We start from the raw sequence: 26,038 nt of genomic DNA on the forward strand, positions 1-26,038 counted from the left end.
ACTAATACTCTGTGACTCGACACCTTTTCTTGTCGGAAGTTTCACACGAATCACCATCTATACAATTTGATGATGTACATACATCCATCTAAGAAATTATGTATTTTAGTTTTTTTTTTTTTTTACTACATACTGCAGACAAAATACCGAAGACTATAGACTTCTTTCGTAAGTAATTTTATGATGGTGACATGAACTCTAGATTTTTTTTTTGGCAAATTAGCTTCCTCAATAGCTTAGCGGATATTATTATTAATTTTTTTTTTTTTTTTGTAAAATACTGATACTGAGAGTTAAAATTAAAACGTCAAAAAAATGTTAATTATCATAATCATCAAACGAAAATGACTATTTGATTATTGATATTTATTTTTTTAAAACTAAGGCAAAATTGGACGGTGTATTTTTTGGTAGTGTTCGGGTCAAGAGACAAATTTTTTTTTGTTTAAAATTATTATTTTATTGAAAACTGGAAAAAACTGACTGGGGTAAAATGGGCCGGTGTTTTAGTGTAAAAAATTCGACCAAACTTTGTTTTTTTTGGGGGCCCATTTTACCTCAGAGAAATAATTCAGATAGAGAAATTAGAAAAAAAAATAAAAATCTTTTATAGCCTAAAAAAAAATCTCATTTTACCCCGTTTCCTTGACATTTCATTCAACGAATCATAATTACAGACAACGGATCGCGTGATTTAGTAGAAGAGCGGTAACGCAAATATCCTGTAACTTGGGCCAAATTGTTCCGCTAACATTTACCCTTGTATTGCTTTGTATTATATATATATGTATATATATGAGGGTGTATGCATGTGTTATGTTTGCTACCCTGCAGAAAGGAAAGAATCACTCAACGCTCCGTAGGGACTTGCAATTTATGTATAAATATATACATGAACTATAATGTTCTCTACTGGGTAATTTGAATTAATTATTGATAAGTTTTACATGCACTTTTGTGTACTGATATCAAATAGAATATCTATAATGTGCGAATAAATTTTTAGTTTTATTTTTTCTTTTACTGAAAATTTAATTAGTATCAAAAAAATTACACCGAAAAATTGGAGGTGAATTTTGAGTCAGATTTTATTCAAATCCAAATCGCTTCGAATTCCGGTTTGAAAAAAAACCCTGCATAGGGGTAAATAGAGAGTTTTTTATTTCATCGGAATGATTTGAATTTAAGTTAAATTCACACTCACTCTGATTCGAAGTTCTAATATTAAAATAAACTTCCCTTTGGAGTAAATTTCACTTTTTTTTTTCCTAAAATTTAATGTAAAAAAACAAAACTAAAAATATGCACACGTAGAAATTAAAAAAATCTATAAGTTCAATTTTCTAAAATATTTTTTTTCTCATAAATTTGTCATTTGTAAAAAATTCAAAAAATTATTGTACATATTAGACATCTAATAATTTTTGGATTTTTTTTAAAAACGATAAATTATAAAAAAAAAATATTTTAAAAAATTGCACTTAGAGTTTTTTTAATTTTCTACATGTGCATATTTTTATTTTATTTTTTTTTTTTTTTATAAAGAAGGTATTAAAAAAAATCTCATGTCGATATTTTACCCTCTCCCATAATTTTATAAAAAAAAAAAAAAAAATAGCAAATTCTACTCTTACCCCAATAATTTTGCAGCATTCAAAAATTACCTTAAACTAAAGGAATAGGGTAAAAAAAAAATATCATAATTAATAAAAAAAATATATGCTCAGTACAAGAGTTTTTGTTGTTTATTTTTTTTTCCACGGGATTTTATTTACAGGGTAAAACAGCTTGCATAATAGCGTTTCTTTAAAATAGCTAATACAGTTTTCTTTAACACAAGCAGTTTACTTCTTTTTTTTAACAATACATAATTAATCAATCAATTAATTAATTTATTTATCAATAACATTCGACTCTACTCTCTATTTCCATCATAGCAATAATTATTTATATATATAACGGCTGAGAATTGTTAGTAATCTACATAAATTATCTTCTCTAGAGATTATATCCGCATTTATTACCAACAATCCTCAGGTACGTCGATAACATTCGTTATCTTAAAATAATAATAATAATAATATCAATAATACATAATAAAGGAAAAACATAAATAACGATAACAATAATATGTAATTTAATAAATCACCATTGATATTAAATATAATAATATACAGATTATTTTACATTTCTTCGACCGTTTTTTTATTTGCACATTTATTGATTAACGTCTTGATATTATTATAAATAAAAATATTTTAATTAACAAAACAAATTTATTTTTTCTCACACTTGGTGTCAGTTTTTTTTTTTTTTTTTTTTTTATTTTTTTTTTTTTTAATTTTATTAGAAAACACAGAACATTATGATAACGATGATGATGATGATGATGATGATAAGAGTGATAATGATTTAGTCGATGACTACGAGGGTGATAAATCCTGTGCTTCACGATAAAGACTGTCAGTAGGTGAAGGTGTAGCTCTTCTAGAAGCTGAAGGTGAAGGTGCTGAAGTAACAGTGGGCTTACGACCGGAAATGGCAGTTGGATATGGAGAAAATCTATGATGAGCTAGTGCAAGTGCTGAGGGATATATAGGCCGTGGTGCCGCTGGACCAGAGGGTGAATTTTGTTGAGAACTCGAAGCAGCCAATTGCTGCTGCTGGTGATGATGCGCGGCCGCGAAAAGTGTCGGTCCGAGTGATGATGCCCACCAGAGATGACCCAGTTGTTGTTGCTGCTGCTGCTGTTGCTGTTGTTGCTGATGCTGCTGCTGCTGATGACTGGATCCCGCAACTGTCGAGGCACTTGGGTACACAAGAGCTGGACTGACTAACTGCGCATATGGACCCACCGCCGCGGCCGCTGCTGCTCTTAATAAAATTTGTGACCGCGCTGCCCACAAAGCTTTCTCTTCAAGGCTTAAGTTATTCGCGCCACTTTGTAGCTGCTCCATTTCAAATGGAAATCGGTGAGGAAATCTCATTGACTGCTGCTCTGCTAACATTGACTCCATTGTTTCCCTGAAAGGAAAACTGCTCGATTATGTTTTTGGTTTTCAGTTTTTTTTTATTGATCGTAATTTTAAATTCTATTTTTTTTTTTAATAACAAAATTGCCATAAATATTTTATCAATTGATTGAATATTAAGAAAGCGATAAATTTTCAAAATTTATACACAAAAAAAAAAATTTGAAATTCAATAAAATTTTTTTTTCGTTAATTTTCTATTTTATTTTTTTCTCAAATTTTTTTCTGTAAAAATACAAAAGTAAAAAAAGTAAATTTAATTTTTTATAAAAACAAAATTGAAAACATAAAAAAAAAAAATATAATTCTATCAATAATGAGACTAAGACTCACCTCTCGAAATCCGTAAGACGTGAAGAGTCCCGGAAGCCTTTTGCAAACGGATTACTGTCTATCTTCAGTTTCGTTATCTGAAAGCAGTAAAAAGATTGATTGACATTAGCAACTACCTCGTATACTGTAAAGAAAATAATAATAATAAGAATAAATTTAAAAATAAAGGGAGAATGAAATTGAAGTCGGAATAAAATCTTCGCGTTTTATTACCCGTACAATTTTCTCGCGAATGTCTATTCCAAGTATATACTGATATAAAATACATATACATATACATATATATAAAAAGATGAAACTGATTTCTCGTCCTTGTAGGGTCCTCGTTATCGTCGGGTAGCGCGTCGAATGGCAATTCGTCCCGGGATTGTGTCGAGCAGCGTCGCGACAGCGTCAACGATCCGTATCGTTGAAAACGACGACCCGACGCCTCATAGAAGCCTATTATACACCCACACTAACACTTATATTCATTATATATACTTTTATATTGTCTTTCTTCATTCCTCTATATATATATATATATATATATATATATATATATATATATATATATATATATATATATATATATATATATATATATATATATATGTATATATATACTCACCCTAAACTCATACTCACTAACATTTAAACTCATCCCCAAAATCGATCGGAAGTCAACGGCTCGTAAAATTAGAGGTAGGGATACACAACACGATATAGCAAAACAAAATCACAAAGTGGAAATGAGGATACCAAGATCTACCAGTCCTGATACATAGACATAGACATATATATACATATATATATAAATAAAATAGGGTGAATTGAGATTGCTCGACGATCGTTTCAATTATTACCAAGTGCAACAAATCTCTTTAGTCCTGTCGTAGATATATCGTAATCACGATTACACTCTAGTTAAACCCCTTTATATCTTTTTTATATACATACATATATATTTATCTATTTATATATTTTTTTTTCTTATCTTAATTTTATATACTTTTATTTTATCTTAATACTTAAATACTTGATGTGAAACCAGATGATATACAATTTAATTAACTTTATCAATCTCTGATTACTTATATATATATATATATATTTTTTTTTTTATATTTATTTATACAATCAGTGTAGTATTACTTGAAGTTTATAGGAAAGAAAAGGATCTTATAGAAGCTGGAGACCTTGAGAAAGGCTTTAACGTGTTCTCTTTACACCAGTACTTGTTATTTTATATAGTGTGATAGCAATGCGTTGGTGTTGGTGTTAGTGTTGCGGTGTCGAGTTATACGACGTCCAATGTCCCCTATATTACGACAAATAAATATATTATGTGTATGAGAGCTTTTAAAACGTATACCAAAGCAGCCGTATATGTGAAATTAATAGGAGAGTCCAGTGAATTTCTTGGTTTATTTTATATATATGTATATATTAACATTATAACAGGCTCTTGAAGACTGTTCGCGAACTTACCCTAAGTCTATAGAGCACGACAAGGGACCCCACGGTGTTTCGCGTTACCCCACAAGCCCACCCGACACGCACGGCGGATGTACAGGTGGCCTTGAGTCACTAAACCGGCCGCCAGAGGCTCACTGTACTCATGTGTGCTTGTGTTAGTAAACATAATGCGTGGGCGAGACACGTGTTAATTCGTAAGCACCACTGACAGATTGAATTGTCCCGTCTTGGGGACATTCAATTTACATTAAAATTATTTTTTAATGGTTTTTTATAGAGATATCTGATATTAATATGAAATATGCTATCAAATTTTTCAACTCAGTGTAGTGTAAATGTGGTGTAAAGATTTTGGTGTAGAAACTACACCAAATATTGTCGTAAATTTAGGTGGTATTGTTTTTTGTTGCTCCTTAATCAAAATTATTACGCTGTGAAAAAAACGGTGTAAGTCCGACGGTGTAGGTGTTAAAAAATTTCCCGGTGTTAATATATTTTTCGATGTTAAAAATATTTTTTTCTAATTTCTATACCTGAATTTTTTTACGACCGGTTTTTTAACACCACGAAATTACACCAGTGTTATTTTATTTTAACACCACGGGATGTTAAATTGAGTCCATTTTTAACACTACTCTATTTACAGTGTACAAGTAATACGAGATGGTGCAACAAAAGTAGATTACACCGTATTAAAATTACACCGAGAACTTTTTACACCATTATTTCGGTGTTGAAAATATTTTTTTCTAATTTCTATACGTGATTTTTTTGTTTACACCAATTTAACACCATCGAATTACACCACCTACGCCAGTGTTTATTCATTTTAACACCACGTGGTGTTAAATTGAGTTCATTTTTAACACCACTCTTCTTACAGTGTCCAAGTAATTCAGGGTGGTGTACTTAAAGTCAATTACACCGTATTAAAATTACACCAAGGACTTTTTACACCATTATTTCACATCACATGGCCGTGTAAAGTTATCGGGGGCCATTTTTACACCAAAATTTTTAACACTGTAGGATTAGAATTTGTGGTGTTAGGAAATAAAGGACATGGTAAGTGTTTTAAACTTGAGCTAAGATAAAACTGATACATCCATATAATTAGTTATTTTAAGATTATCCAGATATGGAGACATGTTTGACTAATTGTGTGATCTTGAGATGTGTGTTCACCTCTGCTCGGGTTTCATTAATCATTTACTCTGATGTAATCATCCAGAAGTGTCAAGATGGATAAATAAAACCTGAGGCGGAATACGGTGGCATGTCTCTTTTGACAGCTTCTCTTCTATAAGATATTATATTGTAGACGGATCTTGTCCTTAGTTTCAAGTTAATCTTAACGGCCTTTTCGGGAAATAAATTTTATAACATTTTTAATTTACTAATTTCTCATTAAAGTTTTAACAAATCGTAATTTTATTATTATATTTTTTTTTTAAGTTTCTGATCATAATTTAGAATAAATTGAAAAAAAAAAAATCTGAAAAACGGTTGACTGTGTGAGCGAACCCCAAAACCCCGCTCTTTTCAAACTCAGGTTTATGAAAATCGAACACTAACCAACAACACATTTTTTTGAAAATTTTCAATTTTCATAGCGGGAAATTTAAAATATCTATAAAATTTTTTGCATGACCTGTTGTTTAGTTATTAAATGTCCGCTAGATGGCCACGTGTTCTCACATGAAAAAACTCCATCATACATATAAAAGAATTTCTTCAAATGTTTCTTAAAATGCCAATTTATAATATTTATCAATATTTGGATAAAAATTTTGAAAATATTATTGAAGAAAAAAAAAATTGCGATTAAAAATCAGTTGAATAAAACCGCAATTGAAATTTTTTATTTTTTTCAAATTTCCGCTGAAATTTTTTTCTGGTGAAAAAAATCTAAATCATAAAAAAATTCAATATATGACATAAAATATATACGCAAGTAATCGAAATAATCATTACTAATTTCCAAATTTTCCAAGTGTCATTTAGTACAAAAATATCTACTAGATGGCGTGACTTTTCGCCATCAGTTTTAAAAACTCTACAGTTAAATTAATATCCTACCAAATTGACATCCTTTTGGATAAACTTGAATGTTAAAACACATGGTCCAGATCAAAATTAGTAACAGTTTCTTATAAAAACAGAAGTAAAAATTATCACGACAAAGTATCTAAAAATTTTCCAATCACACGAGAATTTGTTATTTTAACTAAGTACGCTTCTTTAAGCTGCTTAATTTCCTTTTTCCGTCGTGTTGGTCTTGATGGTGTTAGAAATGTGTCGGAAGGAAAATGTGGTAAATGAGGAAGAGAAATGCATTTTATGGGTGGTCCAATTACCCTCTGGTTTCGCGGCTTCACTAAACCTATATCACTTTCTCAGTCTCTCTCATTCTATAGAGTAGACTAGGAATATAAACTGAGCACGTGCAGCATTTTACCCTCAACGTTGTAGTCGTAGTCGTCTGGATCTGGGTAATAAGACTCTTTCCTTCAAAGACCCGAAGTAAAGCACACAAAATTCAGTATACCGCCGGAGGTTTTAGTTACGATTCCGCTGACATCATTAGCCAACACATCTGGCCCACTTGCCGTACGACTCCTATCCACGAGTTTATAACTTTTAAATGTATGGATGTATATAGTTTATAATAATAAATGTATGTTAATACTTAAATATACATATATGTATTTATATTATTATTTACGCATGAAAACCATCGGAAATTATATTCACGTGGGCACCTCGACGGCGACAATGACATTTGATAAAGACGAAGAACCACACACCATACGCATATAACAACTTTTGGGCATTTACGATCGAACAGCGAAATGTAACCATGAGTTAAGACGTTTAAAACACAACTTTAAACTGGACCGCCAACAGTCAGAAACTCAGACTGTACTTTTAAACTAAATGCTCTTGTCTTTGATGATTGCAAGATGTGAGTGCATAGATTTATGGTAAAAAAAGATATATATGGATGTGAAGATTCAAAATATGTAAGATATAAAAAAATATTTTAGTAGATTTACACACCCTTTCAATCTTGTATACGGAGAGAATATTATGGTAACAGTTACAATATATTATGGGAATGGTTCCCATACTGCATGGTAATCGGTTTTTTTCAAATGTTGATTATAGGAACGGCACCCATATATATTATGGTAATCATTCCTATGGAATCATGGTAATCGTTACCGTGTAACTATGATAATGGTTACCATAATATTATGGTAATGGTTACCATAATATTATGGTAATAATTTCCATACATTATGGAAATGATTACCATAATATTATGGTAACCATTAGCATAATATGATGGTTATGTTTACAATAATATTATGGGAATGGTTACCATAATATATAGGGCTTATTCCCATATACACTTAGGAACCATTATAATGTGGTCATAGGATCGATTACTATTTGCTTATGGGAGCTATTCCTATGAGTATGGTAATCATTACCGTGATTCTTTCACATGCGATATGGGAACTGTTACCATAATGATAGGAATTGTTCCCATACTTATGGAAACTTTTCCCAAAAAGTATGGGTCTATATCCCATAATCCCAAGTAATCATTACCATAACGGTATGGGATGACATTTCATAAACGTACTAGGAACAGTTACCATAATTTTCTCTCCGTTTACTGTCAAAAAAAAAAAAAAAAAAATAGGTCGTTATTATGAATACTTTTTATGGTTACGATAATATTGCTAAGTACACATATTTCTAGATTGTACCTGGGAAAAAAAATGTTGATAAAAGGTGACTATTCTACGCCTCAAAATGTTACGACGAGCTTTTTTTGAACGAACTTTTGAAAATTAAGGAAAAAAATCAAGGAATATCCTGATATTATTAAGATTTTCTGAACATATTTTGCACTGAAAAAAAAATATGAAACTTGGCAATTTTTATGGACAGTCGAAAATAGCTTATAAAAGAGTCTAAAAATGTTAATTTGAATAGTATTGTGTCATTTATTTTTTTTTTCATTGCATTTTCAGAAATTCAAAAAAAGTCTGTCATTGGGTCACGTTTTGAAGCCTGGAAACGTCAACGTTTTTTAAACTTTTTTTACACGGGTCTATTTATATATTATTGATATAAGTATTAAATTTTGAAAATGCTTTCAAAATTATCAAATTGTAAAAAATCAAAATTTTGATTTGAAAAAAAATTTGATGAATTTATAGTAAAAAATTTGAAAATTTTTTTAGGTCTGTGACTAAGATCGGAATAGATTTATTAGATCTAGTGATATTGTAGATTTAAATTTTTAAAAAAATTATAAGGCCGAAATTTATGTTTTAAAAAATATGAAAAATACTGATAAAATTATGATGAATTTATTGATATTTATTGCACATTTTTATTAAAATAACTAATTTACTTAACCCAATTTCACAATTATTTTCAAAATACCCTCATATTTAACAAAATAATTTTTATCGCAGCTTTAGCTCGTAAAAATAAATGAAAGCAAACGTAAAAAGTGAAATGTTTCCTGCAAAATAATAATGTAAATGAAGTTGTGTGATTTAATTGAAATTAAATGCAAGGGATATGCCTCGTAAACTTGCTAAACATTTACATATACATATAAATATGCACACATACATATGTATAATAATAATAATAGTAACAGTACTAGAACAGAGAGTAGAATAAAGAGAATTGCACTAGTGAGGTTTCTAATAATAGATTTAATAGAGATACGCTCATTGAGGGAGTAAGTTTCCAACGGCCACCGGCATAAGTCGTTTCTGAGTTTTCAACCACGGTGGCCACAATAATACAAATAAAACCTATAAAAGCTATAGAGTATCTTAATATATGTGCTCAAGTTAGTGCATTTTAAGTAAATCTTTAAAAACGTCATATTAATTTTTTTTGTTTCATTCATATTATAATAAATATTTATGTGTATGTGTGTGTACAAAAAAAAAAGTTTTTTTTTTGGCGCAAAAAATTTTTACTCACCCCAAGAAATTTTTTGCATCAAAAATTGAAAACAAAAATTTTCTTGAAAAAAATTTTTCTAGTCCTCGGAAAATTTTCGAATTTGTAATAAAAAATTTTTCTTATGTCAGGAGTAATTTACATATATACATATAGGTGATGAAGGGGTAAAACGGGATACCCCTAAAATTTGATAAAAAAAAAAAAATTGATTTATTTTCTCTGCTTTTTAAACATTCAAAAATTACTTTTGTAAATATAATTGGGCATTATTTTGAATATTTTTTTATTAAAGTTTTTAAAAAATTTTTTCAAAAATTGAGTGTTAGTCGAAAAATATTAAATGACTTTTGTTTTATTATGTAAAATGTAATTTTTCTTTATGGAAATTAGGGGACCCATTCCCCCCCCCCCCCATTTTGCCCGCAAACTTTTTCTATTAACTTTGGTATCATTAAAAAAAAAAAGATTTACTCCGTTTTGTCCCTCCCACCCCTATATATGACTACTAATATAGCAATGATACTGCGTTTTATGTAGCGCATATATACTTGTTAACATTTTTTTCTATTTTTTTTTTTAGTCTTAAATTACTCTTTAGTCATTATTTACATATGAACTTTAAAGTATGTTCTAATGTGGGGGCGCAATGACGGAAATAGATGACGTGTGATTAGCTGTCGAATTAGTTGAGTTTATGAATGAGGGAGGTAACAGAAATACGTTACAGCTGAGCATTCGGATAAAGATGCTGACTATATATATATATGATATTTTAGTGTTACGCTTTATGATACGTGTAGTGCTGTTGTGTGTAAAGTCGATGTATCAGAAGTTTAATACTCTTTTTCTTGTGTATATCGGTTAATACGGGGTAGCCTTCTTGTGTGGTTCAAAAAGTGCCTCCTGTCTCATTTGAACTCGATTATTTATGTTTTCTTTCGTTGGACCGCCGACGCCTGCAGCCACTAAAACCATCGGCTCCTCCTTTAAGTCCCCTTTTCACGTGCGCCAACACGCACCGGTGACGTACCACAAGTTATGTATTACTACCTAAGGTTTGCTAATGCGCCCCAGATTTTTTATGCTTTATAATTTTTTAAAGAGAACGGGTGACAGCTTTCTACTTTCGATTGATATCCAATAGAAATGCTAATTTCCGTCCCAAGATAATCGTTTTCTGTACAAACAAGTCATGAACCAAATATTAATTATTATTTTTTAAAGATATATACCCGATTAATTTTACTGTAATTATGTAGGGAAAAGTCGGGCAAAACGCGACTAGGGTTGAATAAATAATTTGATCAAAAAATGGAACCTAGACCTCGACTATTATTAGAAAAATGTATGACGATTATTTAAATTTAATTAATGAAACTTATCAAGATTTACTGAATTACTTATTGATAATTTATAAAGCGAAACATAAAATTAAATTAACAAATATATACGTGTATAATTTATTTAATAAAGTTAATTTCTTTTCCAAAATAGTGGTCGGGCAATTAGAGATAACTTGGCTGGTGGCCAATGTCTCCTTAGTCAACATTTTAAATTGATACTTTTTGGCGAATCGCCTTGTGGTTGCACAAAATGAATCACCTGTAGCGCCTCTTTGTCATCTTTAATGCTATGCATACCTATATATCTATATATATGTGAGTGTCTACTTAAGACCATTTGTCCATCAACCATTGGTTATCTCAACAATCACCACTTGAAAATCTCTACTCTGTAATTTAACTTTTCAGATTCAACTAAATTGCGAAGTCTTACGAAATCTATTTTTGATAGATTTTTATATCATGATAACTTAGTATATGTATATATATATATATATATATATTTATATGCATTATGACGTAACTAAAAACACGCACTATTAAAAATTTTCCTTTAAATTTAAAGCAAATTAATTGAGATCATTAACGAGTTCAAATCAGTCATAAATTTAAAATATATATAAATGTCATTATAACTTAATTTATTTATATACTTTATTTTTACAGAACTTCAAATTTCCAAGTCATAAATATCATAAAAATTTAAACTGCAATGTATTTTATCGTGATTTGGAAATCAACAGACAATTGAAAATTTTCGAATTTTTTATTCAACACATAAATTGCAAAAAAAAAAAAAACTAAAAATATGAACTTGTAGAGAATTAAAAAAACTACATGTGCAATTTTATGAAATATTTTTATTTTTATTATTTATCATTATTTTTAAAATTCAAAAACTATTAGATGTCTGGTAAATTCTGTATTAACAAATTGACATCCATTAAATTTTATAAAATTTCCTCGACAATTATCATCAAAAAATTGAAAAAATTTTTAACAGCCAGACATAAAAATATCTTTAGATAAATGATTTTTAAAAATTTTATTGATTATCAATTTTCAATTTTTTTTCATAATTGCAATTCGTAAATAATAACCGATGTAATTAATTGTGAATAAAATAATAAAATACTCTGGATGGGTAAGCTAACAATAAGGAGCTTTGTAATATTAACAATAATATGGGGAATGAATATAAAGAGTTAAGTATTGTAAGTTTAAAATATGGTCCAGAAGGAGAGAGCAGTTAAGTTATGAATTATGACGTGGCGCGAGCAAGAAAGAAGGATTATTGTCGGTCGCAAAAGGTCGTTATGAGATTCAGTAAATGTGTGTGCGTGTGTTGAACATGAGTAGAGGAAGGAAGCAAAAAGTTACTGCAACGAACCTTTCTCTTTTTGTTTTTTTTTTTTTTTTTTTTTTTATTTATTTATTTTTATATTTTATTCTTATGGGTTTTTCATTTTTTTTTAGGACTCAGTCTCTTGTCTCCTTACACTCTGCACTCTCTTTCTATTCTATATATGAGTAGCTCAAGGGAAGTGGAATGAAAGAAAAAAAAAATATCCTGTTAAACGACTGGGCACTTGATCGTTTCGGCGAGTGAACAGACATAAGAAATGCCGACGTGCGAATTGCTGCCGGCGATCATGTCAAAATTCTGAGAGGATTATTCCATCAATCTATTTTAGGTATTTATATATACATATAAATATATATAGATGTATGGAGAATTTAGTAATTTGTATATATTTATGGACTATTGTAAAAAATACCAAGTAAATAATTTTAAAATGAATTAGGCAGATTGTTAAGTGTAAATGTCATTAACTAAAATATTTTTCAGACGCGGATATGTTGACTTTGACAGACGTCTAGCCAGTTATTTAGGTTGACAAACAACGCTCACATATGTTGGAAAATGTCATTTGTCTTTTTAATACTTCAATATTTATTTTTATATATTTTTTATTTTTTCAATCAATTTTCGGTTTTTTTATTAAAGATTTTCACTGAACGTAAGTCAAATAATTAATCATAGACTATTTCAATAGTATATACATATATCTTATTAATTTCTTTAACTTATTTTTTACCGAAAAAAACTCACACTGTAAAAAATCGGGGGTGAATTCGGCGCGATTGCGGATTTTTGTCCCCTTTCTGGGTAAATAATAACTAATTTTTTTTTCATACATAAAAATATGAGTGAAAAAACTGCTATTGCGCAGAAAAAAAAAACTTCAAATTTTAATAATTATAATAGAATGTTTGAAATAATTTTGAATTTTAACATTTCTATTAACGCGCGTGTAGCAAAATGATGTTTTGATCCGTTAACAAAAAAAAAATCGAAATTTGTTAACACAATTTCAAAAAAAAAAAAAAATAGAAAATGAAAAACTGACTGCAAATTTTCTTCGATTAGAAAAATAATTTCGAATGAAACCTTTGCATTTTAAACCAAAAATATATAAAATTGAAAATTTTCAGTAGCATAATTTTTTTAGGAAAAAAAAAAACGATGATTCTAAACGTTATTTTTTCTGTTGGTGTAAGATATTATTAATAGTTGTATGGATAGTTATAAATAAGATAAACTGAATATTAAAGAGAGTAAGAAGACGATAATGACAGTAAGGAGTAGTGAACAGACGTGAAAAGTGAGGAAGAAAGTGGCGCGAGAATGAGTAAGTCCAACCAAGAAACCCTGGGTAATTGCTGAGGCATCTCTTCGCACCTCATCATCATCATCAACAGCTAGGGCTGTTGTCGTCGTATAAAGTCACGAAACTCACGTCAGAGGAAGTAAGACCACCCGTTAGACCATTCGTATTTTCAATATATTTTCACCTATTTTTTTTTTTTTTTTATCGCGTTGAATGAAAAGTCGTAAATTTATTATTTTTTATTTATGTTCTTATATATTTAGATATTTATACTTATATATACATATGTCTATAGGTATGTGTACGGTTTTAGATAAGAGTATAAAGTAAATCCTTTATAAAATTAATAACTTGGAATTTTCGAATGAAAATTACCCAGCATGTGTTTGCTGGGTATTACATTCTTAACATATTTTTTAATAAATATGACATACGTCGCTGAGAATGCAACATTAGTGATGTGCATCAGACCACCCAAGATGCTACCATTCTAAACGACCATCATGAAATATGGTAATTTGGAGCCCTGCTGTCTAAGTTTAAAAAAAAAAAAAACTACATATATAGAGACGGAAGGACTTTAAAAAATATGATATACATTTATATTTATATAAATATATATGTATGCATAAATATACACATAGAAAAAAAAATGATACCGAAAATACCCGATGTCTAATCTTTGAATTTTTTGAAAATTGCCAAATTATAAAAAAAAAAATTTTGAAAAAATTGCACCTGTAGCTTTTTAAATTTTCTACATGTCCATATTTTTTGTTTTTTTTTTCTTTCTTAATTGATTTGTTGAAAAACATAGTCCGAAAATTATCAGTTGCCTGCTAACTTCAGGATCATGAAAAAAAAAAAGATTTCTTTACACAAGAAATTTTTTGCAACGGGAAATTTTTTTTTTTCGGTATATATATATATATATATATATATATATATATATATATATATATATATATATATATATATATATATATATGGAAAATATGAATAAATAAAATAGTAAGTTTACAATTTTTGAATGATAATGAGTAATAAAAAATTATTTATCGTTTAAATAATAATAATAATGGTAATAATTATAATAAATAACAAACCGTAAAAGATAAATCGCATGCATTTAAAGATTATCGCAAAAAATCAATTTAAACGTCTCGGAGTCGGAAGAGGAATTAAAAATGACCAAAGAATATAAATGTGTTACATATATATAAGTGATATGTCTGTGTATGGGAATGTATGTATGAAAAGAGAAATATATATTAAATGAAGGATCAAAAATATATTTAATAAAAATTCAAGCAGGAGCATATAACTCTTTCGTCAACGTCTTGCCTGGAGTGACCGAGGCGAATTAATTCTCTCGTTTCATCTTGTGTGAAGGCTATAGGTATGTGTATGGGTTAAAAGAATGCTGGAGTAAGTAGAGAAGTTTGACTTTAAGATACAGCATGTATTTAATTTTCAATAATTAAATGTATTTATAAATTACGCAAACAATTGATTTTTGGGTTTTGATGTTTCGATTAATTCCAAGTGTCAGACGTGAGTATAAATTTTTTTTTTGAGAATAATGTGTTGATCCTGATATATATAAAGTATAAAATTTATGAAACCGAACTATGGGTAATTTGATTGGTTACATCCCGGTAAATAAATAAATAAAAAAAATTTTTTTAAAAGCTCATTAATTATAAGTTGATAATCAACAATTATATCTTTATAGCTTTAGTATATGCGTCAAAAAGCCACATAAATATGCACATGTCCTTTGAGTATTTATTGATGCAAGTTGTGGATTTATAAGGAAGCAGTTAATAAACTTCCAGGAGTTTTAACAGACGGAATAAAATAAAAATTAAGGACGAGAGAAAATAAAAATATAATAAAAGACACGGTAGCAAAGAGACAAGAGACATGTGAAATAAAAATAAAAATGAATAGCGTGTAAATAAAAATGAGACTTACGAGCTGATTCTGATAGGCGGTGACGGCGGTGAAAATGGCCTCCGGGAATACGAAGGTCTTGTGTGGCTCGCGTTCAAGATCCTCTATTGGGTCCTTGGCACCTGAGTCCGGTCGCTTCACCAGGTGTATACGTGGCTGGTACTTGTGCATTGAATTTAATACCAGCTGTTTAATTTCAAAAATCATCTTTAATTTACATTGATGCTTTAATAATGCGATAAACGCATTGCTATTAAACCTCAACAAATAAACTACCCTCTTTTTAACAAATTTATTATTTTTATTTTTGCTTTACCCCCATGGAAAAATTTTTAAGAATAATATATGTTAAAATATAAAAAATATATATTTTTAGTATAAAAAAAATATATTTATATATATACATATATTTAAAATTATAAAAAATATATTTAATATATTTTTTTTATATATTCTAATATACCCTTATGAAAATAATATATAGGGTCAAAATATATGATAAATATCAGAAAATACATGTGGCCAATTTAACTATATTTTCTTATATATTTTTTTTATATTAACAAATATAATATTTATCATATACGAGTTCGTATATGTTTAGCATATATAAAATATATATGTCAATCATATACAAAAAATATATTTTTATTATATATGAAAATATATATTCTTGTCATATACGAAAACTATATTTTTATCATACATAAAAATATATATTTCTATCATATTTGAAAAATATATTCTGATCATATACAAAACATATATTTATATTGTGTATGGAATAAAAAAGTTTCTTATTCGTATGACCAACTCCAATTAAATTAGATCTAAATTTCAATATACTCTTTAAATTGCAGATAAAATTATCGAAATTAGTTAATTTGAAGCGAATATATAATATGCCCATATACATATACATACACTGAATTAAATATACGCTTAAATATAACAAATAAAATATATGGTGCCATATATAATATAAATTATATGCTACCATATATTTCATTTCATATAAAAATTTTATATTTTTTGATTATAAAAAAAAATATATCTATACAATATATAATAAGGTAAACGTAGATGTATACATGGCTTAATATAAAAAACATATAAGTTACATATATGGAATACATATATTTGCTACTGTATATAATTTTATATTAAACCGGCTAAAATCGCTATATGATTTTTTATAATATATCATATATTTTTTTGGTGCAAACATATATGGTTTTATATATTTTAACCATATATTGTTTTTTCATACGGGAATATATTAAATATATTTAAAATATATAAAGTCTATACAAAAATTGGCCAAAAGTTAAATATTAAAAATATATTTTTTATACATATTTTATACATGTTTATATATATATATATATATATATATATATATATATATATTTTTTTTTATAAATTTCTTTCATGGGGATTTTCAGTTTACTTAAGGTTGCTTTTATTCGTATCCCTAATACATACATACATACATACATACATACATACATATATATATATATATATATATATATATATATATATATATATATATATATATATGAACGAGGAATAAACGTCTGCTAAATCAAACAAAATGTTTATTCAATTACACTAAAAAAAGATTTCTCTTTGAGAATATTTTAGAAAATTTCCAAACAATAAATATTTTCTCTTTGTCATTATTATTTTCTTTAAGTTAACGTATATGTTGTTATAAAGATAGTTTATTGGTTAAGATGTCAAAATAGTATGATAAATTAAAATTTTGTGATAATATTTTTAAAATTAAATCGGCAATTCTTAAAATGGAAAATGAAAAAGAATTTTATGATTTAGTAATAAAATTTATTATTGGAAATTGTTTAAACGTTTCGGTGAATAATGGAGTATTGTAAAATTGAGAATATACATTTATGTATGTATATATGAGACAATGCTCCGAAAATAAGCTCGTAAATATTTAAGTGGATCTTTAACAATTTATTAATCCGAGTTGGACAATTTATATCGGATGATTTAACGGGCAGACGATACTAAATTTTAGAGTATTATCAATGTGATGAGAATATTAAATGCCTCACTTGTTAACATTATTAATTTAATGAATCCAATTTTGACACTCTCCAGACTGTCTGATTTATAAAACCGATATTAATTTAATCATTTCTAAAAATGTAACGCAAATTTTTAAATAGAAATTATCAAATTTTGATACTGCAAGTTTTCAATCAAATATTTTTTCAGTGCAAAAATTTCAAGATTTCAGTTTTCTTCCGTCAAAAAAATTATTCTTCAATTTAAATTTGAAATTAATAATATAATAATTTTCAATCATTTACTACTTAAGAAAATATTTTTTTTACAAAAGTTAATTTTTTTTCCTTGCTTACTTTCTAAACTTATTCTATAATAGACCAAATATGAAATTTCCACAAATAAAATTTAAAAATTTTTAGCGCGAACTGAAGGCTTTAAATAAATTAATAAAAAATATGATGAAATCATTAAATCCTTGATGATTTTCTTCATATATGTCAAATATAAAAATAGTTCATAGAAAAAAACGGATCTCAAAATAGTGAGAATTAAATCAAAACTATTAAAATGGATCCCGCAGCTTTTACTTCCGGCATACATGAAAAATTACTATTCCATAAGTAGAAAATACCGTTTTCAATTTATGATCAGATTTTATTTATGGAATACTATACAATATTTCAATGTTGTCAAAACTAAAAAGCCCCAAAAAAATATGGTATTCAGTTAATTAGTAAATATAAAACTTACATGTCCATGTCGATCCATTTCGTTGTTAGTAAGTTTAACTTTTTCAAAGGACACAATTTGTTTTCTCAATTGTTCACCAGTAAAGGGTGAATCTGGATGTACATAAAGTCTCGCCGGTGCTGGAGGGTCTGCTTTTCCAGCCACCAACCACGAACTTCTATGGTAGGCGTATCTATACCTTTTTTTATCAACCGGCACAATGTCCATCAGCACAGCATATCGTCCGTCAGGCCTCAGCCCGTTGAAAGACACCCGACAAGTCGGAAACATCCTCCTGCAACAAAATTAAATCAAACCATATACTTTACCGTTACACGCATATCTCATATCCACAGTACAATAATATGATAAATCCCTCGGAATCAAACCAACTAACCCCGATCTACCAATGACTAATTGTTCAAAGACATTGAAACATAAGCGCTGATAAGATCTTGCTGCTAAGGACTACTGGTTAACTTGTTACTAAAACAGCAAAAGTTTTAACACATATATATACATATATACATATATAAAAGCGACAATGTAGCACACGTGTGCCGTAATCAATTGGCTGACATTAACCACACCTACATCACGACAAACATATTATTGTGTAAAAAAAGAAATATTTTTTTAATACATGATCACAATCAGACTTCTCGCCACCGCTTGCCCACTTATGACTTCTGGTGGCTAGTTATACACACGTATTTATAAATATGTGGGTATACAATTTAAAACGTAAATGTTTTGCCTCCAAGGAATGAAAATAACATTAATACCGTGTCTGGACTCCTGCTGGTTGACCACTAAAAATGTATATATGGTGGACAACCCGCCGATCTTATCTTTTCGTTCGTCTTCGTCCCTCTTTTCTGTCCTTCTTATTTCTTATACTCAATCGTTATATGTATATATTTATATTTATATTTATAAGTGCATTCATCCAATAAATGCATCCTCACTACATATGTGAATAATTATTTTTATTTATCAAACTGTTCTTTGTTAATTAATTTAACGCGACAACAGTGACAAATAAATATATATGAGATTAATCTGCAATTAAGATTGATGTGTCAAAGATTTCGTAAATAGTTAATCCTTTTTATTAACGGATTATTTTTAAATCAACACTTAGATCTTTCTTTGGTTAAATAAAAAATGTTCAGTCCGGAGATTAAGCTCTGGAAAAGGAAATAAATTTTGTTATATTGTTCAGCTAATGAAGGTTTAAGTTGACGGGTGAAAAGATAGAAACTTGGGACGTAGATCTAATTACTGACGCCCGAGTAAGTGTTCAACCGGGTGAAGTAACTTTCTTTGTCTTTCTTTTACTTTTTGTGTCTTGATCATCTTCTTCTTGTTCTTCTTATTGTCTTTCTTGACTCCTGAGTATTCCTTCAGCTAGTCGATGCTAACTCTTGAGGAAAAGTTTACCGGACAATTAGGCGCGCGTCGACTTGCGCTTACGCTTGTAGTTTTTACTCGAGTTCACATTGCTAGTCTTCATTACTATGCTACATACATTTTTTTATAATTATTATATTACTGTAGTATACGATATTATGTACACTGTTAAAAAACAAGAGTTGACCCTCGGTTTCAGCACCATATCCACAGACCCATAGATCTAGAATATCGATGTTCTAGAATCGAAAGTGTACGCGACAGTTTTTACCATAAAGAGTTCTGTGCATTCGTTTGTCTGTAAAAATTTTATCAATTTTCAAGGATTTTTTCATGTTACTGTCGAAACTACAAAGCTCTTTATTGTTAGGTGACTCATCCTAATATTTTATTACTTTGTTTATGATTAATTACATCAGTTATTACTTACGAATCACCATTTATAATCATATTTATCATAGCGAAAAAGTATTCGTCAAAAGTAAGACATATTGTGTGTTAAACGAACGGCTTACACTTATTTATGAGTTATTTTAATATACGAAGTGAGTGTAGAAAGAATTACACATGTATGTGTTAAAAGTAAAAATTTTCAAAAAATATTTTTGTGATGGTTGACAGTATTTTTAACATATTTTGTGTGTTAATTTGAGAGTAAAATTTAAAAAGTGTTATTTTGGAATAGAATAACAATTTTATGTGTTAAAAAATTAATTGAGTAAAAGCTGGTCTAGCAGCTTTTTTGCTGTATACATTTTATATTTATGACTGATTCAAACTTGACTTAAATCAAAATACACAACAAATTGATGCTATTTCAGTCAAATCAGCTTAAATCAAAATACACAACAAATTGATGTTATTTCAGTCAAATCAGCTTTCTTTTATCAACTAGGACCCGGGTCAGAAAATTACTTAATTTTGAAGTGATTTTCAGTATTGAACAAAGCAAGTCTTACAAGACAAAAGGATGTCAAGTTTAAGTACTTTTTTTAATACATAGAAAAGATTTTAAAATATGAAAGCACATTTTGTTTCGACTTGCTTTTAACTAAGTTCTCTTACTTACTACTGATTTACGCTAACGAAGTCAAATTAAAATCTCGTCTTGAATTTTACTTAAATTTTTAAGTTAGAAAAGTCATATTGAAGCTAAAAAAAGTAAGTCTAGCCGAAATCAAATTAAATAAGTCAAAATCAAGTTACTTTTTTGACCCAGGATCACATAGATAATGTTCTTAAAATTTCTGGTAGTTTAATTATAATTAATTAATTAATTTATAAAGTACAAGTGAACTTTGTCAGTTAGAATCTCAAAATTGTAGTTATAATTGATTAGTGTCTAGATCACAATAAGTGTTCAGAACCCCCAAGACCTTAATAAAATAATTTATTTAATTTAAATAAATAAAAATGATAGAGCAGACTAATAAAAGTGTATGGTCGTGATTGAATTTTCAGATGGGTTTTAACTTGTGTGTAGTATCTAGCAAACAGTTTGCTCTTTATCTCGACCCCTGTGGATAGGAGGAGAGTCTCTGGTGTAGTTGTTTCTGGTCGCTCAGCTGGATAGTGTTAAAGGAGAAGGGAAAGAGAGAAATTCACGGATCAAGGCTGTTAATGAGAAAGAGTCGCCGCTTGTTGACGTTGACATCGGCTGAGTAGAGACATTGATGTAGTATCTACTATATACCAAATCTACTGGTGCTTGCGATTAGTAAAATCTGGGGAACAATTGACCCTTGGGACTAAAGGGTTGATATAACTTAATCGATCTACGTGATATATTTTATTGCTTCGGGTTCGTTACGGTTTGGATAAAGAAATTATATTTATTTATTTTAGTTCATTTATATAGATATATTAGAAGGACTTACTTATTGGCATTTTAATTTGATAAAAGGGTTAAAAGATTGATTACCTGCCGGTTTTAGTTATTATCATCTCAGTTCCGAGTTCGTTGAATTTGTCCCAGAGTTCTTTTGTTTCCAGATGACAGACGACGTGCCTCAGCTCTTCGCAATTCGAGTGTTCTTGCAGAAGAGGGTTGGTCGAAGGTGATGCCGTTTTTCCGCTGGTACTTCCGGCATCGTCGGTTTCTACTTCGTCGTCTATGTCCACGGAATCTTGGGAAGGGGGAGGTATACTACTTATTCCTGATCCACTTGCTTCTCTTTCTGTAAAAAAATAAATAAATACAAATTAATTAATAGTCGGCTAATTAACTACAGGGCAGAAAGGGGTAAAATGGTCAACTAGAATTTTTTGATCCGTCTAAAAATGAATTGACTAAAAATCATGACAAAATATTAAAAAAAAATTTATATTGATGGATGGATATTTTAGGATGGCCATTTTGCCCAATTTCCCACAAATTTGTGGGTAAAAATATTTTTTGATTACTTATATAAATTTAGAATAATTTTAACACTTAAAATATAAAAAATTTCCACAAATAGGATAAATTTTTTATTACAAAAAAAAAAAAGTAAAAATTTGTCAGATATGAAATTTTATGAAAAATGGGCAAGACGGACATCTTAAGAAATAAATCGGGTAAATTTACACAGTTATAAAAATATATATAAACTGGCTAAAAAATAACAAAATTTTGATATTTATATAAATTATCACCAAAAATAATTAAAAGCAGCAATATTTACCCTAAAAAATTTTTTACTTTAAAAACTAAAGCTTCCCTCTTTTTGGGTTTAAATTTTATGAGCAATATTTTGAATGCGACCATGCGCGACCCAGCCGCGATAATGAACCGACAAAAAAAAACATTGTCGGCGCGAGATGAGTGTGTAAAAAACATTAAGACTCAAACTGATGTAAGAGCAAAAAAAAAAATACTAAGAGAGTGTGGTCTCTCACATATCCACCCACATGTCGTCAAGCCGTTGCAATAAGACCCCAATTTTTATAACATTTTTTTTTTATTTGTTTTCATATATTTTTATTTGTTTTTATTAACTTGACATCTTTTTTTCATTCACACAAATATGCCCCAAGCTTCCTAACCCTCTACTCTCCACTGAAGCCATCCGTTTTATCATCAGAAATAGTACATTCATATATATATATATATACATATACATATGACGTCGTGTGTGTCACACGCGCCAAGTAAACACACACCCAGATTTCATTCATGCCTCAGTTACATATCAACGGCTCACTCCTAATTAGTGTCTCTCATATATATCTAACATACATATATGTATATGTATATATATATATAACATAATTTATTTAATATAACTACTTGAGAATAATCTTCTTAAATTACCGTACGGTAATTTAAGTATAAGTAGCAAAAGAAAATAATATATAAAAGATTAAAAATAAAATAAAAAATAATAATAAAGTAATAAAAAAAATTTGAAAGGAAATATACGAGCAAATGCGAATCGAATTGAAGGCTACCGTTCGAAGAGATGAAAAAAAAAAAATAAGAGAGAAAGATGGGATCTAAAAGAGTTAAGTCTTTCAAATTCTTTCTCACTCTCGATGTGATGTTTCGATGGACTCGGTTACTTTTTTTTTTTTATTTTTTTTTCAACCACCTTCAAAGCGCTTCGAACGCAATTAGGCTCGCCGGGACTAATTGCTCGGCGCGATACGAGTGAACGAGAGAAATATTAGTGAGTAAGAGTAAGAGAGTAACAGAGAGGAGAGAGGAGAGACAAGAAGAAGATAATGTTTAGTTATGGAGCACTGAGTACGGATATTGGGTTGAGGTGAGAAAGAAATATTGAGGAGAGACAGTAAGCTGGCAAAAGATGTAATAACACCTACGCCTAACAGTTACTGGTAGATAGTTTGTTGCGAAAAAAGTGTTGTATTCGGAGTGTAATAGCTCTGGTGCGGTGTTTTCAGATAAAAACATTTAATTATTCATTTACGCTGTGGCTTTTACTTTACGACAGTTGTTGTTTTACTCTCATTAGTTTAAAGTCGTCGAGCCGCGACGAGTAAACGAGCTTAATTGGTAAATTTATTCTAAGTACTTTTCTGATTGACGTATTGTAAAAAACTTTCATTTTTAATCTGCTTTATTGTGCATTTTAATTACTGTTTTTATTTTATTTACTTATATTGTTTATTTAAATAGTCGCTTAATTGTTTCTTGCATTTTGGAACAAGAAGGGTGTAAGCCTCCTCTCTAAACATGAATAAGTGAAAGAAGTGAATATTCACTAATTCTGGGCGCCAACCGAACCACTTTTTGAAATTAGAGGTTAGGTTTGCACTTGGAATTAGTGAATATTCACTTATTTTCACTTATTCTTGTTTAGAGAGTTCGAGGGTGAGTTTCACTCGAATGCGGTTTAGAAATTTTACTAACAGTTACTATATTTGGATTGAAAAAAAATTGCGGGTCAAATTCCTGGTGAATATGGAGCGGATCTTTTTATTTATTTAATTCCCTCAGAGTAAAATTTACTTCACACTTGGAATTTACTCCAGATTTAATCCGCATTCATCAGAAATTTTTTGCAGCGGGTTAAATTTCAAATTTGAATATTTTCTTACTTTGTTTTAATTCATAGTCGCAAGTTTCCTTATTTTTATATTTTATAACCGATACAAAATAATTTTTTAAGCACTGAGAAAAAAAAATGTGATGTCAATTCGCGCAACCGAAACGTCTTCCATTCGAAATTCAGAGTCATTGCAATGGAAAATCTTTCATTTGAGGTCTAAATTCGAAATAATTTTTGACTAGGGTGAGTTGGCGACTTTGATAAGAGAATTGAACATTGCTTCGAAGCACATTTTTTTCCAGTGGGTCAAATTTGAAAAAGAACATTAAAATTCATATAAAAAATTTATTTACTCCCATAATTTTTCTCAAAAAATTCCCATAAATTACATAAAAAATTTTTTTCAATTAAATTCACGTCTAAAATGAAAACTTCCTTCAATATCGACTCGCAGTAATTAAAATTTAATTATTAAAAATTTTAATTAAATATTTTCAATATCAAGTAGATTTATAATTACATAAATATTTTTCTTAAAAAAAGATAAATATTTTTTTACATAAAAATAACTTTATTTAGAAAAAAAAGGACGACTGACTACACTTAAGACATAAAATAAATTTAACATCTCAATACTTTGACGGTAAATTAATAACACTGCACCTGAGCCTTAGAAAACTATAGGGAAATAATAAGAGAGAGTTATTGAGACGAGATATGCCGCACTGCGGCTTAACTAACACCGGTTATTATGCGTGCTTTTATTATCGTTAACTTACCTATAATAAGTTTACGCGTAAAGCAACATGACTCCATTCAATGAACATGTTTTAATGATTTTAATATACATGCACATATATATACAAATATATGCATACAAATGAATCGTTAAAAATTCACGTGATTTTAAAATATATTTTTTTTTAAACACCCCCTCTTTAGCAGCTATTTTTTAACGTCACTATCTAACGCACGTTGCTAAATAATGAGAAATAAATTACATACTTGCATCGATTTTAAATTTAAATAATTTTATAAATTATATACTTTGTAATTTTATTTTACAACATGTACTATATTTACTATTACGCAAAAAAAAAGGATTTTATGACGTAAAAAATTTTTACTCGCCCCAAGAAAATGTTTAATTGATTAGAAAAATATTTTGTGATTTTCGGATTTTTTTTTCAATAATTCGATTTGAAAAAAAAAAAAAAAAAACAAAAAAAAAAAAAACTAAAAATATGCATATGTAGAAAATTAAAAAATCTAGAGGCGCAATTTTTAAAATTATTATTTTTTTTTTAATTTATTATTTTGAAAAAAATCCTAAAGTTATTGAACGTCAGCAAACTTCAGTGTCGTAAATTTTCTTGGGGTGAGAAAAGATTTTCTTCAGACAAGAAAGACTTTTTTTCTGTGTAGAAAATATACATCACATTTGCGCTTTTTTCAAAAAATTTTCAATTTGGTTCAATTCCAAAAAATTATTTATTTTCATAAATTTTTAATATATATATATGTCAAAAATAGATTATTTAGTATTTAAATGACTTTTATTAATTAAA

At 28.6% G+C, this 26,038-nt stretch overlaps 1 protein-coding gene across 2 annotated transcripts in view; it reads right to left on the bottom strand.

Moving 5' to 3' along the window:
* Positions 1-1,716: 1,716 nt before the first annotated feature.
* LOC103580465 (T-box transcription factor TBX20) overlaps positions 1,717-26,038 on the bottom strand; it is a 30,502-nt gene continuing 6,180 nt past the window's right edge. The window contains exons 2-6 of one of the 2 annotated variants that reach the window (XM_014440268.2): positions 21,902-22,157; positions 18,589-18,862; positions 15,820-15,984; positions 3,366-3,442; positions 1,717-3,024 (exon numbers count right to left, since the gene is read on the bottom strand). In XM_014440268.2, coding sequence (XP_014295754.1) covers positions 2,424-3,024; positions 3,366-3,442; positions 15,820-15,984; positions 18,589-18,862; positions 21,902-22,157 — 1,373 coding nt within the window. In that variant the 3' untranslated portion in view covers positions 1,717-2,423. Of the gene's footprint in view, positions 3,037-3,365; positions 3,443-15,819; positions 15,985-18,588; positions 18,863-21,901; positions 22,158-26,038 lie in introns of both variants that reach the window. The other variant, XM_014440267.2, reaches the window with a different exon arrangement.

This window comes from Microplitis demolitor, chromosome 7 (assembly GCF_026212275.2).
Source record: "Microplitis demolitor isolate Queensland-Clemson2020A chromosome 7, iyMicDemo2.1a, whole genome shotgun sequence".
NCBI lineage: Eukaryota > Metazoa > Arthropoda > Insecta > Hymenoptera > Braconidae > Microplitis > Microplitis demolitor.